Below are 23,822 nucleotides of genomic sequence, written 5' to 3' on the forward strand. Positions count from 1 at the left end.
GATCTATACCCGAGCTTGTGGACTAACAAATAGCTGGCCCTCCTATTTTGGCATCCCCTTTGTCTTAAGCATCTGAATTTTCTAATCCTGTACTCCAGGATTCCATTACAAGGTCTTCAACACCTTGGGACATGTCTCCTTCTGCAGCCTATGGCTTTATGGGCACCAAACACCAGTACAATTGTATCTATGATGGCAGGGACAGCCTTACTCCCCCCGAAGCTTGAATTTACTGTATGTACATGATCCAATCATTAGTCCAATTTCTTATGCCTGTGATCTGTGTTAATTTCCCTTCTGTTAACACTTTGAATGCAGAGAAACCCCATCCCACCCCAGAGAGCAAGTCCTAAATGATGTGTTATAGATCAGGGCACTGAAAAGATCCCGCAAGCTCCAGATGGTCCTTTTAGGGCTTTCAAGTGAGAAAAAGAATGAAATGTTTGCCTCCTCTGTATATCTGGCTACTAATCAGAAGGGTATAAATTGTAAAATAAATTCAGCAGCACCCTGGGTTGGGTTTCTTTATGCCATCTTTTCAGCAGATGGAGCTTGAAAGGGAACAGGAATTTTCTGATGTGGTTCTGTATATGGCAGCAATGAATGGTTCCCCTGGTCTCTGAAGTAGGGTAGGTGCTCAAAATAGATGAAGAACCACCCTCTCACATACAAGAGGAGCTTGTCATTTGCAGCTACAACTCCCTGCAATGCACACATGTGCACACACACACACAGACATACACACACACACACACACACACACACACACACAGCTGCTCTCTGGCCCAAAGATCCTAGATCCTAGATGGCTCCTGTACCACTGTATGACTTCCAGACCCCTCTTAGGAGAGGACTGTGGAACTTTCACCAATCTCTTGTTCTTCATATTTTAATTTCACTGATGGGACTCTGACCCATGAAGTCTCCGTCCTGTAAGCCAGCACTGCTAACATTATCGCATGCTCATATATTGCCTGGACATCATACTAAGGTGCAGGTTCTGGTGCAGCAAGTCTGGACCAAGGCCCAAGAATTGCATTCCTAACAAATCCTTGAGTGACCTGATACTCTGGCCTAGGACCACATGGGGTCAACAGGGGCCAACCTAGCTATGGAGAAATTATCTATTCAGTCCTCTGAGGAATGTCTCCAATTCTGCACTTACGAGTCTCAGATGAGAGAATGAATGTCGGAACCATTTTAATCTTCCTGGAAAACTGGATAAATATAGCCAAGTTTCTGCCTATAATGGACGAAACAGACAGCACACGTAATTGAAATCTGCAGATAGCCCCAAATGGGATTTTTGCCATTAGCCTTAACCTACTTCACCTGAGTTCTTATGGGCATTGTCAAAATGGACAGAAAGCCACATCAGCTCCCGTTCCCTTTCTAGTGGAGGACAATTAAATGACCAAATGCTAGTGTTACTGGTTTAGATCTGAAATCTCCCCCAGACATCTCAGGTGTTCAGAAGTGGGTGAGTCTCAGAGGTATGAACTAGAAGGGTGTGTTCTTGTCCCTGGCCCTTCCTTTGTCTCTCTGCTTCCTGGTTGACATGAGGTGAGCAGCTTTCCTCCACCAGGCCCTCCCGCCATGATGTTTCTGCCTTGAAGCCAGTTGACCATGGACCAAAACTGTGAGCTAAAATAAACCTCTCCTCCTCTAAACTGTGGGTTTCAGGTACTTTGCCCCCGTGATGAGGAAGTGACTACAGCAATGCTACAAATCATTTCTGCAGATATCTCCACTCTCTCTCCTCAAGCATCCCTACTTTGGAATGACTAAGTCTTCTTACAACAGAAAATACATACATGACTGTAACTCCATTATCAGTGTTCAAATAAGTAGAATCTAATAAATTGCCTTCATAGTAACTTTATGTTATTTATTGTACACCTTTTAAGACGTAGTTCTGACAAGAAGTCTGTGATGTATGAAAGGGTGCTTGGCACAAAGGTGCTTAACAACCCCCATCATGTGGAACTTTGAAGAAACAACAGCTGGTTGTGTTCAGAATTGTCAGTAATAATATGACCCTTCTAGGTCAGGGGTCACGAGTCCATGGTTCTCCAGTGCCTAGGTATGCAGAAAAATGAGTGAAGTAGTCAGGACCCAGGGAAACAACAATGGAGCCACAGATGGTGACTTACACTTGGCTTTAGAGTTGGAGGCCTGTGGTAAACTGGACAACACAAGTCCCATTTAAAGAGATGCCTCTGGTCAGCTCCACAGTGACACAAGGCTGCCTGGTCTTCAGAGTTTTCCAAGACAAGCCAGAAGTCTTGATGTTGCAGACCACCCTCTACCATTTCCCAGAACAGGGATGTACATACTGTTATTCCACTTAACAAATGACAAAGAAAATGTAAAACTGATCAGACCAAACAACCAGAATAGAATGACAGTTGATACCCAGCTTGAGATAAATAGGTTTATTCTCCTTCACCCTAAGAATATTCATTGCAAAATCACTAAAATTCCAACCATGAGCTTATACAAAGAAATGCAAAACAGTTACTAATCAACACCCAAAATCTAGTAAGTAAGGTTACCAGATTGAACAAAGAGAAATTTAGGACATCCACTTAAATTTGAATTCAGATAAGCAATGGATATATTTTTAGTATATATCCCATATGATATTTGAGACAAAGTTATACTTTTAAAATTCTCTAGTACAAAGTTATACTTTTAAAATTCTCTAGTATTTACCTGAAATTCAAACCTAACTAGGCTTCCTTTATTTTTATCAACAACCTCACTAATGAACAAGCCCCAAGTCATGATGGAGTAGTTAATAGTAAAATGCAAATGGAATACTAACAATGACAGCTAACATTGTGGTTGCATTTTTGCTTTGTTTTATTTGTGTAATAGTTTATTGAAATACCACATTTCCTCAGAAAAGTGCCCGTATGATTCAAATGAAATGTTTCATAACATTCACAAAGGTGCACACCCAAGAGTCAGCTCCCTGATCGAAAAAGAGGGCAGTCCTGGCCTCCAAGAGCCCCTGGGTCTTCGTCCAGACCCTGCAGGTTCGGGGATCACTATTCCTGACTTGAGACAGCATGAATTAGCATGGGCTGCTTTTGAACTCATGGGATTAGGTTGTATCTTAGTCCGCTTTCCATCAGTATAATGAAATGCCTGAAGTGACCCCAAAGAGGAAAGTTTATTTTGGCTTACGGTTTCAGAGATTTCCATCCATGGTCCACTGGCCACATTGCCTTAGGGGTTGTAGTGAGGCAGCACATCATGGTGGGAGCCGTGGTGGAGCAAAGCTGCTTGCCTTATGGTGGTAAAGCAAAATAGAGAAGGCAGACACCACCAACCTCAAGGCAACACCCTTAGTCATCTAGTCAACTTCTCACCGGGCCACATCTCTTAAAGGTCATATCACCTCCAATAATGCCAAGCTGGAGACAAAACATTTATTACAGGGGCCTTTGGAAGACTTTAAGATCCAAATTATTTAAATATTACAAAATTCTGTGTGTGTGTGTGTGTGTGTGTGTGTGTGTGTGTGTGTATGTTTTCTTGGACTATTGGATTTTGTGTCAATCTATATTTTGGGTTAGAGTAGACACTGCTGACTTCCAGCCTCCAGACATTCATTTCTCTATCTGAGGGGTCTTCCTGGCCACTGAAACCCATATTTTCTGCCCTTGGGGTAGGAAAATACCAGGAAATTAAGACTCCTGGGTGCAACCCCAATACAGTTCCAGCTGGGACTGGTGGGTAAATCTCCCAGCTCCCTCTCTGCAGGGGAAAGAACTACCCACATGATCTCCTAGGGTCCACATGGGGCTGAGCCCTGCTGGCTGCCCGGTATGACTTGCTCATTATTTTCCTTCTGCTGCCTGCTTCACTCGCCCGCCTCACCACCAACAGTGCCTCCTAGAATCACCTCCCCAGGTAAACTACTTGCACTCCAATGTGGGTCTGCTTCTGAGTGAATCCCAGCTAACACACTTGGTTAAATGAAATCACTCTCAACATACTGCACTTTTTCAACAACCCACATCAAGTAGCTAATACTGTCAGAAGATGCACTAGATGGGGCACATTCATGACAGACAGCAGACACAAGTGTCCCTACACCTGGTGCCCACAGTAGGAAGAGGGCTCCAGGACCACAGTTAGCCATTTGTCCTTCCAAGGGAGCCAACTCCCTGTGAATGAAGATTCCTTTGTGAATCCTCTGAACTCCCAAATTTTGAAGACCAGACAGGAAGTAACTCGCATTTAAGATGAAAATTATGCACTTCACGTTGCAGATGATTGAGAAGTCACTTCTGAGCCCTGTGGGACCACCAGATCATTATGTGACCATGGCTATTGTTCAGCAAGCTCAATGAAGAGCCTTCAAGAGGTTGTTCCATGTCTGCAGTCCTGACACAGCCTCTTTTTATTCACATATATCACCAGGAACAGCTTGTTTACTCGTCAGTTTTCCCACACATAGAGCTAGAACTCAAAATGAGTTTTCTCAGAAAAATATAAAATTTGAAACATAAATTTATTCTATGTTCCTGGCTGTGAAGATTAATAAGCCAAAGTCCATCCTATTTTACAAAGGCATGCTATTGTCTTCGCCTGTGGCCCAGTTCTTCCTGCCCATTTTTGATAGTGAACTTCTAGAAAACCAGAACCATTGCATTTTGGTGGTTTTTCCCAGCATAGAAGGCTTGTAAATGTGTATTTGAATAATGGGAGATGGCAGTGCCAGGACATTCCCATGAAGGAGAAGCCCACGGCAGGCCCTCGCCTGTCTGAACTACAGGCCATTGGTGTCTTCAGATGGTTCAGGGACACCCAGAGCCCTGCCCTGGCTCCGGAGTGTGTGGCTGCATTTCCTGAGATGAAAATTGGCTGTGGAAATTGTGTCAGCTCAAAATCTTGGAACAAAACTCATGTTATGATTTCTCAAATCTTTTTTCCATGAAATTTGTGTGAAATAACATTTCTCTGAGACGATAGCAGTTTCATGTCATGGAACTATTGCAGTGTTTTGTCTATTTCAGTAGTTTGTTGTTTTTTTTTTTAAATAAAAGGCAACCACTCACAAATGGAAGGTACTTGTGCCTTTTAAAATGTACCTACAATGTCAAACCCCATTATTCATCAGGGAAAGTTATCATAAGTATTACATATATGCACGCTATCTCCATAGATATTGTATGTATTGTTATGAATATAAAATCCATATACATTTACCATATATCTCCATATAAAGTATAAAGCTTTATCATAAATAATTATTTTTAATCTCCTAGAAGGAGCCAGAATTCCAGAACAGAGAAAAATGTATTTTCCTCTGTTTTGGAAGTGTAATTTTTTTTCTGCATAATGTCACCCTGAAACTAAATGAAATTATGGGAAGGAAACTTAAACTGCATATTCAATAGAGAATGTGTGAAATGCATTCTGGAAATAGAAAAAGAAATACCGAGATGAAATTCCAACTCAGAGGGATTCCTAGAGCAGACTTTGTCTGAGTGTGTGGAGGGATCTGCTGATGGATGGCTTTTTGGAATCCGCGTCATCTGGATTATCAATCCATGTGGTCCAGAGCAAAAATTACCCACTGTTGCTTTCCTTCTGGATGCCTCATCTGTTCCCTGCTTCAGAGTGACTCCCCTTTTGTTCTTGTTATCATTTTGCAAAATGCAAGGAAACATGAGCTGCAGTTTCACCAACCTACTGAGATACCAAGGACCTCCCACTCTGGTGCCAGCAGGTGCCTCTCTGGCAGGACATATGCCCAGGGTCTCAGTCAGGTAGTTACAACCTCCACGTAGATGTTTTACATTTCTTTAAAAAGATTCCTCTCTGAAAAGCAAAGGGAAACATGTAGACCACATAGCAGGGGCTATTTGTGTTATAGAAAAGTGAAACATTTAGTTCTCAAACAATGACACAATGTTTGTCTTTAAAAATCAGGTAAATGGATAAGTAATTCCAGTGTTTCTTTAACTCACTCAGTTTCTCCTAGAATATATCCATACCTCCTGGAATATAGCCATATCCATATGTACAGTCTTTACCATAATTCCTTCCTGCTTTGACTGCTTTCTCTGAATCTACTTAAAGCAGTTTGTTTTTAAATTTAACTGTGGGACTGAGGATGTAGATTAGCAGTGCAACTAGCCTGGCAAGTGCAAGGCCTTGAGTGCAATTCCTGGTACCAAAAAAAGAACATAGTAAAAAAATAAAAAATACATTTAACTGTGGCCATTAGGTTTTTTATTCTCTCACCCTTCAATTACTCCCCTCTTGGCTATAACCTCTAATATCCTTGTCCTAACGGTTTAAAGTAATGGTGGAAAAAAAAAAACACAGAGAAGTGTTTGGTTTTCATTCCTGCTACCACTGAGGTACTGTGGTACAGTGTGTAGGCTCAGGGACCTAACACCCAGGCTTCTGGGGTTCAAAAATAATTCTGTGTATAATGAGAGAAAATATATCACCATCCACTCATATCTGACACCTACGTCTATTCTGAGGTATATTTCTCTTCTTTTTTGGTTTGTTCATTTTTTGTCTTTTGAGATATATTTCTTGAAGCAGTAGATCTAAGTACACAGTTCTTATACTTCCCTTTCTTATTTTTTATTAAATTTATATAGATGCAGAACTTAAAGAGGCAACCAGTTCTGGAAGGCTTATTATGGAAATCGGCTACCTTCTGGTCCTGCCACCACAGTGGTGCCACTCTTCTGTGGCAACACCTTTCCACTTGCTTGACCTTTGCTTTAGTCGCTCTATACCTGCTTAGACAACAGCTATCTGTTTTTTCAGCTGCAAGTATGTTCCATTGCCTTCACGGTATGAAGTGGAAAATTCAGCTTTCTTTTAGCCCCACTCAAACTCCATAATTCTGTCTTGGTTACTTTTCTCTCGTTGCTGGGACAAAATACCTGAGGCCCAAAATTAAAGAAGGAAAGGTTTATTTCGCTTACAGTTTGTGGAGATTTCATTCCTTACTTGGCAGATTACAAGGCAGAGTGGCACATGGCAGAGGGCTGCAGCTCATGGTGCAGAACACAGCAAAGCAACAGGCACAAAAGCCAGGAAATGGCCCCAAGCAGCCTCTTGCTCTCCCTTACGTATGCAAACTATCCACCCCAGGGAAGATGTAGCTCTCACACCCATAATCAATCGAACTCTAAAAGCCTGCCCCATGACCCCATGAGGCTTTGGGGGGACACACAGACACAAACCATAACATATTCTTAAATAATTTTATCACAAGTTTAATAAAATAATAGTTTGCTTAATTTATTTTGATTTTGTGACCACTGGTATGCAATGGTTCATCTTTTAGGCATAGTTCTGTGCTTCCCTTCATGGTTTATAATTGCATGTTTTATTTGTTTGTTTGCTTAGTTTTCTATGTTCTTCTGTTACTAGAGCTCTTTAACCTCCTCTCTATAGGCTCAAAATTAGCAGAAATTTCATCAATTTTCTGCCTTTGGCATTACTTCTGAAGTCTTCTGTTCCAGTCTGATTAGGTTGCCCATTAAGCCTCTGTAGAAGTTTTATTTTAGAATGTCTTTCTACCTTCTTTCTACAACCTCCCTTCACTCTTATTCTGTAAATTTGTTTTCATTATTACAGGTTCTAGCCTCCAAGTACTGTGGTTTATTTTAGCACGGTATGTGTCAAGTAGTTTATCCTCTTTTTTGGGTGGAGTACATCCTCTAGTAACTTTTTCAGAAAGGGTGCATGGGGGTAAATTTTGTAAGGTAACTAAACTTTTATATGTATTCACTTCTCACTTTTAATTAATAAGTTGGTTGGGCGTATAACTTCAGGCTGAAGTCATTTTTGTAACTTTGAAGGCATTACCCAATTTCTTCTAGCTTTCAGAATATATATCATCATTGAGAAATTAAATGTCATTCTCATTTTGATTGTTTTTATAGAAACATTTTTCTCTCTCCCTTTTTCTCTTGTGGTTTTTAATGATTGTTGTTTGTTCCAAAATTCTGAAAAGTTGTGACTATGTGTCTTGCATAGGTCTTGTGTGTTTGCTTTGACTCTGAAAATGCAGAAATCCTTAAATTGCAGGAACTGCTCCTGATTGCCTTGATTGTTTCTTCCCTATGTTTTCTCTGTTTTCTGTAGCTTCTGCTGCTGGACCTCTTGTTTTCTGTTAAAGTGAGGGATGTGATCAGCAGTAGTTGAGCTCCTTGAGATGAAGAAGGAAATGTGGGCATTAAATTCGTAAACAGTCTTCAGTTGTCCTATTTTGGGGACCATCTTAGCCCCACTGCCAGAATTTCCCTCACTGCCACTTCTGATTCCTGGCTTCCAAAATTTTGTTGCTGTGCTCATCTATTCTTTTTGGCTTGAGGGTTTATGTCATGTTCTTAAAATTTCCTTTACTGTTATCTTGGTATAATACAACAACAGCAATGGTGTATATTCAATCTACTACCTGTAACTAAAAGCCCAAGTGATTGGTTAAAATAATTCAGAACTGGTATTTGCCACATGCTGTAAGTTAGTTTGTCTGATTAGAATAAATTGAATAAATATTCAAGACCTTTTGTGACCTGCTGGCAAATGAGCGACGTAGTTTAACTTATTCCATAGATGGCTAGTGATGCCCGCAGGTTCTGAGAGTTTACAGTACAGGGAAAGAATGATAAAAGGCTGGAGAATATTTGCAATGTGAGTCCTCTGCTAGGAACCCTGGCATCAGTAGCAGATCTGCAAAAGCCAGGGCTAATGGAGCAAAGTAGAAAACCCCTAAGTGTTGGCATAATGAGCGGAAGAGTGCAGCAATGGACAGAGACTGCCTTGATCTCCATCTGCAGTTCTGTGGAAGCCTCAGAAGTCTTTCATGACACTCCAGAGCAGAGAGCTTTCTTGGTTGGCTTCATGGATGGCACAGCGAGCAGACAGCAGGGGTGCAGAAGACTGCCCTGTCCTGGACCCTTTTCCTGTCTGGCACAACATGTGCCTCCTTGGCCCTCCCTAGAGTGTAACATTTGCTGTGTGTTTGTCACTTACTGGGCCAAGGGCAAAGGCAGCCAGACCACTATCCCATGGCCATGGGGTAGTGAGCTTTCTGGGCGAGGGAGAGTGACAGCCTGGTGACAGCCACTGATTTGGCTCTGTGACCCTCCCAGACACCTTTGTACCAGCCTGGCCTAGTGGACCTCCTCTGTGCACAAAGGAAGGCTATGAGGTAGCCCTTGAGAAGAGACTTTGACAGATTTACCAGGAAATTACTCTTCCTGCAGGGTACTCGTATCTACCCAGCTCACACAAGCTCTCTGTAGGGCCCTATTTGGGCCTTTGTTTTTCTTTTTCTTTTTTTTTTTTTTTTAATTTTATTTTCTTTCGGATACTGAGGATTGAACCTGGGGCCTTTGCATTGAACTGCATCTCCAGGTTTTCATATTGTATTGTGAGGTGGAGCCTCACTAAGGTGCCCAGACTGGGCTCGATCTTGCAGTCCTCCTGCCCTGGCCTCCCAGCGAGTTTGGATTACAAGTGTGCGCCTGGCCCTCTTTAATGTACACATGGGCTGTGTCCTCCTGCTGCCCTAGCTCTCTTAGCCTTCAGCAGTGTGCCTGTTGGCAAAGCTAGCCTCTCTGTAAGGAGATATCCCAGCTGCTAAGATTAACATTTCTTCCCAATCACTGGCAAATTGATTTAATTCTGACTAAACCAGGGGGCAAGTGCCAACAAGGCCAGGCATACACCAGACATGGAGCGGGAGGGCCAGAGGGACTGCACAGAGCTTCCCTGTCCCAGCTAAGGGCGCCGCTCAGGAGGCCTTGTGGTGGGGGGGAGCAGACTCTTTAGTCACACATGAACAAAGTCTGTGGATGTTAGTGATGCTGAGACCAACTTGCAACTGCACCAAGGGTCCCCTCAGCCTTGCTGTCCCTTCCTCAGCCTGCCCCGTAGCCTGGGACATCCGGCCTGCTTGGGGTTGTCCCGAGTTGTGTGAGGTGGGTGGTGCTCCCTGGGTCTCCCCATTTCCTGTCCCTGCCGTCTCCCCCACTGTGATTGCAGAGGTTCAGTCTTGTCTCGGTACCTGTCCCAGAGGACCTGGAGCAGCTGCCCGGACCACCAATGAATGCCTGATCTTTGACAGATGGGTTGGGGCCAGCACAGCAAACAGAGGAGACCGTATCGCTGATTCATCACCTGCCAGGGCCACAGGAGTCACTCTGTCCTATCCACACGGCCTGACGCCTGTCTCATTCTGTCTCTCTGTCCCTTTAGGTGGTAGCCCTGTCCTCCTGGTGCCTGCTGAGGGACTCCATCTACTACACACTGTCCGTGGTCGCTCTCATCGTGGTGAGTCCCTGTCCCCTGTCCATCTTTCGGTGTTCTGGGCCCCAGGGCTGTGTGTGGCTTCTGCACCCTGAGCTCCACTCAAGGATGCTGATGGTGAATGAGCCAGCGTCCGTCCGTGGTGGAGGTGGCTCTTCGTTCACCCTGTTGTCTGTCACCTGGACTAACAGCACTAGGCGCTAGGTGCTCTGCACAGGAGTTTTGTCCTGGATGATTGGGGTCCATGAGCATCTGTCACCCTCTGACCATTCCCTCCCTACTGTGACTCCCTGCCTAGGGTCCCCAGCTTTAGAACTCACTCTTCCCCTTGTCACTCAGTGAGTCCTTCTGGGACACCCCCTTTCTCCTTGCAGCACCCCCACCATGACCTCACAGTTGCATTCTTAGCAGTGACATCTCCCCAAGGTCCAGCTGGGATAAACAGATCTACTAGACATCATCATGGCTCAACTCCACATGTCCCCAACTAAATCCAATGTGTCCCCCGAGACTGGACCCTCTGCCTTAGCTCAGCCCCTATTCCCACCCTAGCCCCTGAGCCTAGAAATGGTATTAAGTCAATCTTTTCTTCAACTCCCATGATATTGCTTGGCTTAACTGTCCTGTCAATTTCTATCTTGTGAAAATCTCCTCAGGGTAGCCCCTCACGGTACTCCACATCCCTGGCCTGAACTGACACAGCAGCTGTCCTGCAGGTCAAGGCAGGTGTGGCTGCAAAGCAGTAACACTGCTGCCACTTGTCCCCTCCCCCTCAATTCTCAGAGCCATCCAGGTCACTACCAAGCATGCCTGTGAGCACTCGTCCCCCCATCTAACTGATCAGTAGCAGCAGCAGGGAGACCCAACTCCTCAGCATGGCTATGGAGGGGCTTTGGGGAGAAAATAGGCACCAGGTATGCCTGGCCCTTGGGCTTTTGGACTGGAACTAGGGCTTGGTGACCAAGCCTTCGGGCTAGGGTTGGAGGTGTGCTATTGACTCTTACAGACAACAGGTCATGGGACTTTCAGGTTCCATAATAATCTCAACTCAGACCTCACAATTAACATATTAAATTATATTAATTCTGTGTATCTAGGAACCCTGTTTAATACACATTCTCCCTAGCTCTAATAGCCTTGGAGGAATCAGTCTCTCTGGATTTTAGTTGTCTAACGTACAAGAGAAGACAAAACTCACTAGAGGATCTACTTGCCTGTTTCACAGAGCACTTACCTGCAGTAATTTTGTTGTAACTCTGTACCAGCAAGGCAGAGATGGCATTTGATACGAGACTTTCCATAACAAACCAGGGAAGGACTTTGGTTTCTGGCATTGGAGAGCTTGGTTTACAAACCATCACCAGGGTGCTCTGAAAATTGAGATGCACCTACTCCAGACCTTGTTCCCCAAAACTCCCAGGTTAAAACATCAATAACCGGGGTGGCCAGAGCCACTGCAAGAGCAGAAGGGCCTGGGACACTGTGCTGGAACTGAGAACTGCGTCATCTTTTAAAGTCCTGGGTAGGAGACTTAGGACAGATGTAAACTCTGGGTTCCTATTCTCGGCTGTTGCCTGTGACTGAGGTCTGAGCCCTCTGACCTCAGGGACTCCTGGCCTCAGCCTGGTGTCCCAGACACTTTCTTTCTTTTTTTTTTTTTCCAGTACCAGGAATCGAACTCACTACCTTGCGCTTGCCAGGCAGGCTCTGTGCCACTGAGCTAAATCCCCAACCCTGTCCCAGACACTTTCTAGTGAACTTTATCCTTTATTTATATTTTAAAGAGAAAAAAAGTAACAAAACAACAACAACCAAGACAAAAAAAAAAAAGCAACACAAAAGCAATACAGAATTTCAAAACAAAATGATAGGAAATTAACAATGGTTGTCATATTGCATATTGTTATCTTCAGCTAAGTTGCTCAGACTACCAGATGTAAGAATGCAAGATTGAGCAAACAATTAAAGAGAATGAAAAATAATAAAAAAAATTAGAAATGATACAGAGCTTCCAAAAATGCAAAAGAAAAGGAAAAAGAGAAGAAAGAAAGAGGAAAAATTGTTGAACAAACAAGCACTCTGCTGTTCTGCCTTTTTAGAAGACCTTTGAATAATTTGGGAAAATTTTTTTTTTTTTTCAAGACAAGATGAGGGGACCAAGTAAATGAACAAAAGTGGGAAACTTCCTAAATTCCAGAAAAGGATGACAATGCTCATAAAGACAAAGTGATAAAAGCAAGCAGAGAAGGTCAAGGTCTCCTCCAAGCACAGACTCAGCAGCACCTACATCCAACAGCGACACCGTCCATGCCAGCGGGGTGCCTCCCAGCCTGGGTGTGAGATCACTTGTCTTCTGTCCCATTGATCCAGACCTCTCCAAGCTAGTTAAACGTCACTATTGCCAGTGATGTGTGAAGATGCACAGAGGCTTGGCTTGCTCACCAATCCTGGTCTCGTGGTTGAGCCATCTCTGCCCTCAGGTGTGTCACTCTAGTCACAGAGATGAGCCGGCTCAGTATGAGGCACCCAGCAGCTCCAGATTTCCTGCACACAGAACCACAAGTGTCAAGGGAGCCTTTGCCATGGCCTGGAGATTTGGACCATGTATCTACAGACACTTCTCTAAGCTAGGCTTTGTGATTTTGAGGATAATTGCATTTTTCTGTTGTTAAGAAGCAATGGAAAAGCTCAGGTTCTGGCCCTCTGGCCTAGCTCTTGGTCCTTGTCACTTCAGTGGGTTTTTCTCCAACTTCTGTGTGCCCGGGAAGCTTATTTAAAATGCAGAACCTAAGCCATGCATGATGGTGCTCATCTGTAACCCCAGCACTCTGAGAGGCTGAGGCAGGAGAATCTCGAGCTCAAGCCAAGCCTGGACAACTTAGCAAGATCTTGTCTCAAAATAAAAAAATTAAAGATTGTGATGTAGCTTAGTGCTAAGACCCTGGGTTCAATCCCCAGTACCACTAAAAGCAAAAAAATCAAGAGTCCAGGGTTATTATACAGGCTCTAGGTGGGACCCAGGAAATTTCATTAAACCTGCATCTCCCCAGGCCCCAGGGTATCTGATGCCTGTAGCACTGCAAGGCTTCTGAGAAACACAGCCTTAATCATGTCATAAACCTGCTCCTCGGGGTTGCCCTCTGTGGCTGTGCAGAGATAATTTCAGAGTCAATTTTGAGACTCCCAGGGGAAGAGATCGAGGCAACCCAAGCAGCTTCAGACTGTCTGATTCCCGGCTTCTGTGCATGTGCCCCATTGCTGACCCTGCTAACTGGTGGCTCCAGTCCCGTGCTCATTTTCACCCCAGACCTCAACCCCACAGAAACACCATGCTTACTGAAGTGGCTTGCAGAATCCCCACATCCGCTCCCTGCCAGCCTCGGGCTGCCACTTGCGCACACCCTGCAGCTTTTTGTCAAGATTTCTTATTCTCTTCTCTGTCCCCAAATGTCAAGGTAACAAAATCAGGTTCCCTCTGGTTTTCCTTACATAACGCTAAGCTTCTCTATTGGACACTGCCACAGGCGTTTAAGCATTTAAAATTCCTTTTTTCAAAAGCCCTTCCTCCTACCCTCCAAATAATTACCAACCTTCCCAATTTATTTGACTTTTAGAGTTTTTTTTTTTAATGCTCTCCCCGTTGCATGGCTCTAAAATGTTCAGAAGGCGTGATTATTGGTCCCCTGAGGTTGTACAATAAAGAGCTCTTTCGCCCGCAGGGCGAGTCCCGAGTAAGTGGGACCAGCTGCCGCCTCTATAGACATCCCCATCACGAGGCCCTTGAGAGTCACGCAGAGAAGCCAGGGACAAGCACGTGGCCTGGAGATGCACCTAGCAGGTGATACAGCTCCTCCAGAGACACTGAGGCCAGAGCGTGCAGGGCAGCCTGGAGATGCTGTCAGCATCCTTGGTACCAGGGTCCAGCACAGACGCAGAGGGGACATGAGTAGGCTGGAAAATACAGCCCCAGGCGTGACACACTCGTGTGCATTCCACAGCCCACGTGGCTGAATGCTGCTCCTGTAGAGTCATGGGCTCAACTCACTGGAGTATGGAGGTTTCACCTAAAGTTTACTGTACGCTATTTTCTAGTTGATTTGTATTTTTTCAGGAGAAAAAGAAGAAATTAAGATGGATCATTGTCTAAAGCAATTAGAATTTCAAAACATAAAGTACGGGCCTCTTGGTACCCTCCCACAGCCCACCCAAGCATCCGGCCAGGAAGTGTCACCCACACTAGGCCCGGGGTGTTCTGGGTTCCCTGCAGTGCTTGCCTGTGCACGTCCTCGCAGCAGGCCCACAGACAGATGTCCAAGGGTCACCGCGGCTGCCCACACCTTCTCTCCTGCCCCATGGGTATTTGAGCCTCTCTGTCCTGACCTTTCTCCAAATCCCAGCAGCCCTGTCACTTGCTTGTATTGAAATGTTACTGTAATTTACATAATCATGTAATTTGCATAAATGCAAATGATTTGTTACATCACCAGTCTAACAGCTGTCTCAAAGAAATACTTTGTTTTTACCCTTTGCTGTGAGTACCAAGGGGAAAGAAGTCCCCAGGGAACAGAGCCCTGTGGAACAGGCTCCCTGGCACTTGGGCCTCTGCAGATGATGGGCCAGGGAGCCCTTGACCCAGCTGAGTGGCCCCAGCTATGCTTCCTTTTCTTCCTGTCCTGGCTCCTTGTAGCACCTCCCAGGTCAGGGGATCCCATGGAGAGGAAACAATTACACTCAGGGGATGCATCTGCCAGAGAGCCAGTGCTTTTCCAGTCATCAGCTTCAAGTTACTGTAGCAAAACACCTGAGGCAGTTAGGAAGGAAAAGGTTTGTTTAGTTCATAGTTCTGGAGCTCCAGTCCAAGGTCAAGTGGCTGCACAATGGCAGGAGTGGGTGGTGGCACAGACTGCTTGATTTATGAGCCAAGAAGCATGAGAGAGAAGGGGGCAGGGCCCCAGTGACCTCAGGACTTCCTGCTAGGCTGCCCCTCTCAAGGATCCCAACAGCCTTCCAGCGGTGCTGCTGTGGGGACCAGGCTTTTTAGCCCGTGGATCTTTGGGGACGCTCATCTGCACCATAGCAGCTTCTGACAGATTTCTGCAGCGATGGAAACGTCCAACTTTGTACTGGCCACACCCGGCTGCCAAGCCCACAAAAAGCAGCTCGTGAGAACGAGGAACAGCATCTTCCATTTCAGGACATTTATGTAGACAAAGGTGGGTGTCAAATTGGACACACGGGTCTAGGGAACAGATCCTCCCATAGAAAATACACCTACATTCTCCCAGACTTTCATAACTCAACAAGCAGAGACTCAGTACTCAGCGGGACTGAGGGCCACATCGGGTCTCCTGGTAAGGATTTCTGGATAGAAGAGGCTGGTGAGGATGAGTTCCACCTTACACATGGTGAGACCAAGGCCCAGAGGGTGAAGGACTTTCCCGGGGAGCTGCAGGGCTCAGGTTTACCAGAGCAGGGCCCTCCGATGGCAGAGCTCCAGGGCCCCAGTACGGATCCTACTCTTTCCTTCCCAAAACCTCTGCCTCCAGCAGGCCTTAAAATCACCCTTCATCCCACCAGAGTCCCTGGTGAGAGGCCAGTCTGCTCCCCCAGTTTGTAGCCATGTTTTAGACAGAAGAGAAGAACCTTTCCTGCCCTCTTAGAAGTCTTGCAAGCTGACAGCTGATCATAAATCCTCCTGAAGTCTTTTTCTCTCAGCCTTTCTGTGTGTCAGGGGAGCTCAATGGTCCTATCATCGATCCCCTTCACCTCCCAGCTGTCTCCAAGGCTGCCCCTCCGCCCATCTCCCTGCTCTTGGACCATTTCTTCACCCAGAATTAACTGCTTCTGTCTCCGGTTGATACCTTGAGCCTCTCCCACTCACTGGCCGTTATGTTTGAGCACTTCCCTGGCTCCTGGGAATAACAGTGACAGCTCAGAGACACTCCCAGGGGATGCTTGTGACAGAAGTTGAAGGTCCTGGAACAAACTGACTGTGGTCACGAAAAGGCCACGTGCCGTGGATAGGAGGTGAGGAACACCGGGGGGCTGGACCGTTCTTGCTTGTGTGCCTTGAACAGGGACCTGGGGCTGCTGTCCAAAGATTGCACATCACAAGAAGGGACCAATCGGCTTTAACCCAGAAAATGGCTGGGGATCTCATTTGTGCATGTGCTTTTGCACTGCCCAGTACAACCCTCACCTTCTGTATCCTAAAGCCATCTTCTTTTCCTCGACTTCCAGCACTACAAGTTAGCACTTGTCAAACTCTGCCTGTTGGTTGACTTTATTCCCTGCCTCCCTGCAACCACTGCCACCTCCCATGGGTCTGCTAGATGCCCTCAAGTAGGGATTCCCATCTCATCTTCACAGAGAAGCCGTCGCGGTGCAGGTAGCAGACTGTGCCTGTGTATCCTTCCCGTTCCTCTCCTCCAAGAAATGAGCTGGCCCAGCCAGGCCATCTGGACCTCCTGTTCTCTGAGGTGAAGAAGTGAGGACTCATTTAGCTCAGCGGCACAGTGCCTGCCTGGCAAGCACAAGGTCATGAGTTCGATTCCTGGTACTGGAAAAAAAAAAAGTGAGGACTCCCCAGAGCAGGACCTATGGGATGCTATTTCCATTTTACAGGAAGGAAAGGAAGATGTTCAAAGTTTCACACTCTTGAAAGAAAATAATGGTGTTGATTTTCTCCTGTTATTTTCACTACTTAAAATTCTTTCCGAACCAGTGATTTGAATACAGGCCCTGAAAACTTAGCTTTAGCAATGCAGACATCCCTGGTTTGTGGTTCTGCCTGACAGAAAGCAAGCCCAGGACTGTATTGGACAATGAAGCAGCCTGTCCACTGCCCCAGCCACTCACTGTGTCCTCTCACGTCCATCTGGAGCACACCCTGCCCTGCTGGTTCCTGGGGACCCTGACATCCAGGGCCCCACCTGTCTGCTGTCAGCCTGTCTGCTAGGAAGATTCTAGAGCAGGCAGCAGGATTGACAAGCTGGTTTCCATGGTACCCAGCCAATTCTTTGAAGCCTGGAGGAAATGAGTGCTTTTTTCAGCTTCGTTCCTGTCTGTTCATGGTTAGCCCAACTGCAGGACACAGGGAGACCTTAGGGTGAAGCTGAGAATGGCATGACTGCCCGGCCAGCCTCTGTAAACCAAGGGCCAGCTCCAGTCAGCACATCCCACATGGTGTCCCAGCTGTCCCTGGGCCTGGGCCTGGGCCTGGCCCTTATTCAGCCCCCAGAGCACAGAGAGAAGAGAGCTTCCAAAGGCCTGCTCTTTGATGTCACCCTGGGAAGGGCTGGGTCAGTGACAAAGGCCACATTGCAGGTTGCTCAGCTACAACTGGCATGGATGGTGGCTTGTCCCCACAAAGGAACACCAAGCCGGAAATGGTCCTAGAAAGCCCCCTTGCCCTGGGCAGCAGGAGGTTGGCTGAAAGCTTTTCGGTCAGCCTTGAGGTGTTCGCCCTCCTTCCAGGAGATTTACCAGAGCTTTGGAAACTGGAAATAGACTGGGACCTGACTTCATTCCAACTTCACTCGGGGATGGTGGGCCCTGACGTGAGCTCCACCTAGTGGAGTCTGGGAGGAACTGAGGTGCAGACTTCATTTAGACAAGCGTGCTCATGGTTTCAGGTTTTCCTCTAAACTAGGAATCCTGTGACAGTGCCTGGCGTTGTTTTGTTTCCTGTTACAGCTAGAGTACAAAAGCTGAGGGGTACGCAATACTTACCCACCCGGACAATTACATAAAATACGTGAGGAATGACAAACCCATCACCCCCAGCCAGCGCCAACCTCAATCAAAAGCGGGTCCTGTCCTTGTCAGAGTGACCGTAATCCCTCATCATGTGGTCTAGCAGGGTCCCTGTGAAGGAACCCTCTGCAATCTGCACCTGCATCCTCAGTTAAAGTTCTTTAGTTATTTTTATTTTTTCATCCTATTTTTTGTGATTGAATCCAGAGCCTCACCCGCGCCGCTGAGATGCACTCCTTCCCGGTTCCTCTCCTTCTTGGTCTCAGCCACCCCACCTCCTCCAAATAGCACCGCACAACACGTGCTCAGGGGCAGCTGCAGACACACTGCTCACCCTTTCTCACAAGACCCGAGCTTATCTCCACGTCGATTTGCTCACAGGCTGGATTTTGCGTCCTTTTCACCCAATTTGTTTTCTGAGTCCCCTTGTTTCTCTGCACGGAGCTCTCAAAGTAGAGAGATGAACCCCCACTCACACCATGTGAGTAGACTTGGCCACTGGCAGCTGAGTTCCCACCCAGTGCCCTCCCCCGGGGCTGTGTCCCCTGACTGCTGGGGTGACCTCACACCACACGTGGAGACCACGAGGGAGACTGCGCCTGTCATCAGGACATTTCCGGGTTCCTGTCCATCGTGAGGATGGGCAGTGCCACCCGCCCTTCCCTCTCCCTGCTGGCCTCCCCGAACCTCAGCGCACACCCAGCACTGCCACCCCCATCCTCTGGACCTCAGTGCATGCTGCCCTACCCCTCACGGGGTGTCTTGTCCAGTCCCATCCAATTTTGCCCTCTCTCGCTCTCTCTGATTTATTGGGCTCCCTGTAAATCTTATTCTCAGTGTTGAGTCCCTTGTGCAACAAAACCCATTCTCATTTTTATTTTAATCTGATCATTACAATAATCCATAAGTAAAATCAGGGCTAGTCCCCAAAAGTACAGAAAAGGTGCCTTCCTCCCAGAGTGAGTGACCTCCCTAAGACTCCTTTGTAGCTTCTTGCCCCTGTCTGTGGGAACAATCGCACAGAGCAAAGGCATCCTGAAAGCTGCATTCATATCCTATGGCATTGCCTGTCTTCCCAGGCAGAGGAAAATTAAATTGGCCTGTCTAATCAACTCTCTCCCTGTATCTTGTATTCTCTTAAGTGGCTATGAATTGATTGTTCCAGTTCATCGCTAAGACTAATATTGAATTAACTGATTTACAGAAAACATTTTCCATTTTAAATAATTTGGCCTGTTCTATTATTTCTTGACAACAATTATTTTTAAAGCTGGTGATAGAAGAGAACAGTAGTGAATGCCTTTGGAGAAATGGACTCCACACCTTTCGGCCTAGAGTATTGATTTCTTTAATTATCTTCCCACTCCCGTTTGACATTTTCATCCAAATGTCAACTTGTTGAATCTAATGACAGGGAGGGGAGGTGTGGAAATGATGAGGCCAATGTCTGTTTTCAATGGCTTGTTAGGGGGAGTGAGGTATAAATAATCCTGGCTGCTCCTTTCTCCTCCTCCTCTTTGGACCTCTCTGATAATTGGGGAGTCCCTCACCCGTGGCTGTGAGCTGCCTTTGAGCTGCTGTCTGCAGTTGTGTGGTGATCTGCAGCTGGTGGTGACGGTGATCCCAGGGACTGAAGCAATGTCCACGCTGTCAGCAACACATCTCCACATCATAGTGACTCATTATACTAACTGTCCCAGGATGGTCCTAGGCCAGACTCCTGGTCCCTGCCTGGGAAGGGACAACCACTTAGAGATGGCCACACTGAGAGAGGGCACGCACATTTCATTCGTGTAGCAAGAGCACTGAGCCACATCTTGGGCTTCCAGTTGAAGAAAACCATTTGGTCTCCACAGGTCATTTGGGTGGATAAGGGTGTCACAAAAACAGCGCAAAGTTAAGAGCTGGAGCTGAGTTCTAGAACCGGTTCTACAACAAACTTGTCTCCTATAACTTGGCCTCTTATATAAACCAAAGGATTGAAGTTGGGAAATGCTCTTCCAAGATAAAAGGAGTAGAGCTTAAATCAATTGAATCTAATGTATTTTCCATGGGTCCTAACTGTTTGGCATTTATGTCTCTCACTGCTTCTGACTCTCCCTAAACCCTAATCCTCACCCTCACCCTACCCATAGCCCTAACCCAAGAGCAGGCCAGTGGCCCAGGGCATGGGCAGCCAACAGTGTTCAGCCAGGATCCACAGGCATTGTTGATTCTGAATTTAATTTTCAGGGTCACCCTCTATATGTGATGGCAAGGGGTGCTGATCCTCCTCCTGGCTGGATGTAAATTATCTTCAAGAAGGAAAAAGAAGTCAATTGAAAGGAAAGTATTAGGAAACACTCATTTTCAAGTGCTTATGTAAAAACTGACAGTGCTGATCATTGCACTGATGTGTAGCAGCCTCATGGGTGGCACATAAGGAATCAGCCTTTGGACATGGCCACCGGCCTCCTCCCTCCTCTGCCAGACCTCAGTGCTGTCATACTTTACAAAGCAGGCAAGTCGCCCTTCCTAGAGAAGGGTCACTTCCCCACTCCGCCCTGGTCCCCACCCCACTCTGCCAACACCATCTTCTCCCAACCAACACCGGCTGAAGACTAACCCAGTACGAGCGTGTATTCATTAGGATTCTCTAGAGGAATAGAACCAATGGGAAAGAGTTGAATAATTACACAAGAAAATGTGTTAGGGTCAGAGTGGGAGAATGTGCTCTGGAGAGCTAGATAATCCAGTAGCTGCTCAGCCCAAGACGCTGAAAGCCATGGAACAAGAGGGACCCAGGGTGCAGCAGCAGTCGGAGGCCTGAACCCCAGAAGTGCCCTGGAGGGTGAGCTTTGGAGACCTAGAGACTCATCTCCAAAGGTGACAGTGACAAAGGACACACCAACCAGCTCAAGAAGACTGGAGCTCTTCAGAACAGGACATTTGCTTCTTCTTTCCTTTTTTATTCCATCCAGGCTGTTAGTGGTGCCACCATAAATGTGGGGGTCTCCCCACTCAGCCTGCTGGCCTCCGTGTCAATCATCCACGTTACCCACAACGGTGCCACTAATCTGCCAGGCAGTTCTTCCTCCAGTCTGGCTGGAACCTCACAGTCAATGGTCACTGAGGGAGTGGGCCCACAGGTGCTCCCAGCCCAGCCCTGATGCCCACTGTGCCAGGGCCAGTGGTGGGCAGCGCACAATCAAAGCAGTGTGTGTGTGTGTGCGCGCACATGTGTGTGTATGTGTGTGTGAGATATCTAATCCTCCATTTTTTTTTACAGTTCATATATGATGAAAAAGTCTCTTGGTAAGTATCTCTTTCTCTCTTCTAACAGTCCCTTGTAAGGTCACAGAGCCAAATGCATTAAAGGCCAGAGTTAGGATTTAGAAAAGAAAAGGAAGTGTCCTGACATCTTGGAAAACTGGAATTTAAGATCTGGGCATGTCAGTGACCTTTAACTCATGTGCAATGTCTGCCTGACATTGCACAAAGAAAAAAATCACACAGCTTTGAAAACCAGTGATTTTTATAGAAGAAAATTCCCAAATTAAACATATAGGAGGCTATTTGCATTTTGACCAACTGTCCAGATTCCCTCTCTTGAGTTCTGAACAAGTCAAATGTGTTTGAAGTGGAAATAGAAATTGAGTGTGCTGTGCATTCTTGTTACTTCTTTTGAGTATTTGATCTGCAGAAGTGGAATGGTGTGAAATACCTTCTTAGGGGCAGGAGTGACTCTAAACTTGCATGGTATTACTGAAAGCTAGGAATGAGCTATAGCAAGCGGAGTTCATCTGCCTGCATTTTCAGGCTAAGCCTTTGTTCTACCCTTTGTGGGAGTGGGCATCTTTACGCTGAAGGACACCTCTGAGGTGGCAGATGACCTCAGGTCACTTTTGGAAAGGAGAATTTTCCAGAATCTGAGGATGGCAGGTGACAAATGTCATGTGCTAGCTATAAGACATGGTTTTTATCTACCCCTCTTCCATCCAAGAGGAGAGTGTCCTTTAAGATACCTGATCTCTTGCTGGGCATGGTGATGCATACCTGTAATCCCAGCACTTGGGAGGCTGAGGCAGGAGGATCGCCATGAGTTTGAGGCCAGCCTGGGCTACATAGTGAACTCAAGGCCAGCCTGAACTACACAGTGAGACCCTGCCACAAAAAAAGACACTCAATGTCCACAGTGACTCATAAGAAATGCAGAGGTCTTTTTGGAGTAATAGCGATCCCCAAGAGGGACCAAGGTGCCCAGAAGTGTCCTGGGCCGGAGGTGAACAGGAGCTTCCTGATGTCAGCAGGATGAGGTCACCCAGTGCAGTCCAGGCCTCTTCCAGCTTTGGGGCTAGATTGCTGCAGCAGCAACTCTGTACAAAATGGTGACACAATGGCAAAACTGCTGCTCTGCCTTAGCAATCAGTCAGTGTTGTGAGGTGGCCTTGGCATCCCCAAACCTGCTTGCTGTGCTGCCCTGAGGACAGCGCAAGCCACGGCACAGTGGGGCACAGAACTGTTCTGCAGAAAAACACTGAGAAAGGCTGTCCCGGGGCAAGAGGAGCTGCCAGACATGGGGGAGATTTTCTTCCACCTTCTCAGTGGCATCCCACATGAAAGGCATGGTGGGAAGAGATGACAGCAGGCCTCATGGGAAGCCCATGTCAATCATCACCATAAAAATATCCTTTAGAGTGTTTCAAATGGTATGGTGCAAGAAACAGGGCATCTATTTCCTATTCATTTCACAGGATTTTGCTGTGATGCTAGCTGGGTGAGCCCATGCTGGGGTAGGATCCCAGGCCCACAGCAGAGGGGTCTGGATTCTGCAAGGAGATAGGTCACCTTTGCCCCTGGCCCGAGCACAAAGCTCCCACACCTGTAGTTATGTATGCAGACCCTGAGGGCCATAATAAATAAGTTGAATAGGGTGTGCTTTGGTCTATCCTACAGGGTGTTGGAATCATTAGTCATTCAAAGCTACAGCTCAATTCTAGGGAAGAGGGGAGGTTACAGCCCCAGAATAACATCATTCCTGAAGCACTGGCCTGGCCTGTTGCATAATTATTGTTATTACTTACATGGGCTGGTGAGGAGCATTTTTCACATGAGTGAGGCTGAGAAATTAAAACTGCACCACTGGCCCTTGACCGCATTGGGACACCCAGGGATTTCAGCTCCTCATTGAAGAAATGAAAATAAATGGAACTTGAAGATACCGTTCACCACTCACTTCTCCTGCCTCCTTACTTAGCTAGCCCCAAGCAGTGATTTTATTGGAAAGGTGTGCATAGGGGCTGATTTCTGTCTTTAAAATCAGAGCTTTCAATCTGTGCAATTAAAGCACAGGAACATTTCGATAATACTTCAAACAGCAAATTCTAGTGCTTGTTAGAGACTATTCCAGTGTGTCCTAGAAATTTCAGGGCAGGTAATCAATTCACTCCAAATCTTCAAAGGAAAACTTCATTTCAGCTGTGTTTATTTTGAAACAAGCGTGCTCTTCAGGAGAAAATGCGCTTTGCCAAATACAAACACTCTGTCCCTTGGTACCTGGGTGGGGGCTGGTTCTGGGACCTCCTGCAGATATCAAAATCTGTGAGTGCTCAAGTCTTTTATATAAAATGTCCTATTTTTCATATAACCTAGGCACAATTCTCCCATAAGCTATAAATAATCTCTAGAAGACTTGTAACACCTAATACAATATAAATCCTATGAAAATAGTTGGAATGCTCCAGTCTTTAGGGGATAGTGACAAGAAAATTTCTGTACCTATT

General features: G+C 46.3%; 1 protein-coding gene across 1 annotated transcript in view; it reads left to right on the top strand.

The window, feature by feature from the left end:
* Positions 1-23,822, top strand: part of Slc24a3 (solute carrier family 24 (sodium/potassium/calcium exchanger), member 3) — a gene marked incomplete at its 5' end in the record, with an annotated part of 452,308 nt that overhangs the window by 388,537 nt on the left and 39,949 nt on the right. Inside the window, 2 exon segments of the mRNA XM_005380939.2 lie at positions 10,255-10,329; positions 21,329-21,354. Of these exon segments, the coding sequence (XP_005380996.1) occupies positions 10,255-10,329; positions 21,329-21,354 (101 nt within the window).

Source organism: Chinchilla lanigera, unplaced genomic scaffold (genome assembly GCF_000276665.1).
Source record: "Chinchilla lanigera isolate Chin_1 unplaced genomic scaffold, ChiLan1.0 scaffold00014, whole genome shotgun sequence".
In the NCBI taxonomy this organism is placed as follows: Eukaryota; Metazoa; Chordata; class Mammalia; order Rodentia; family Chinchillidae; genus Chinchilla; species Chinchilla lanigera.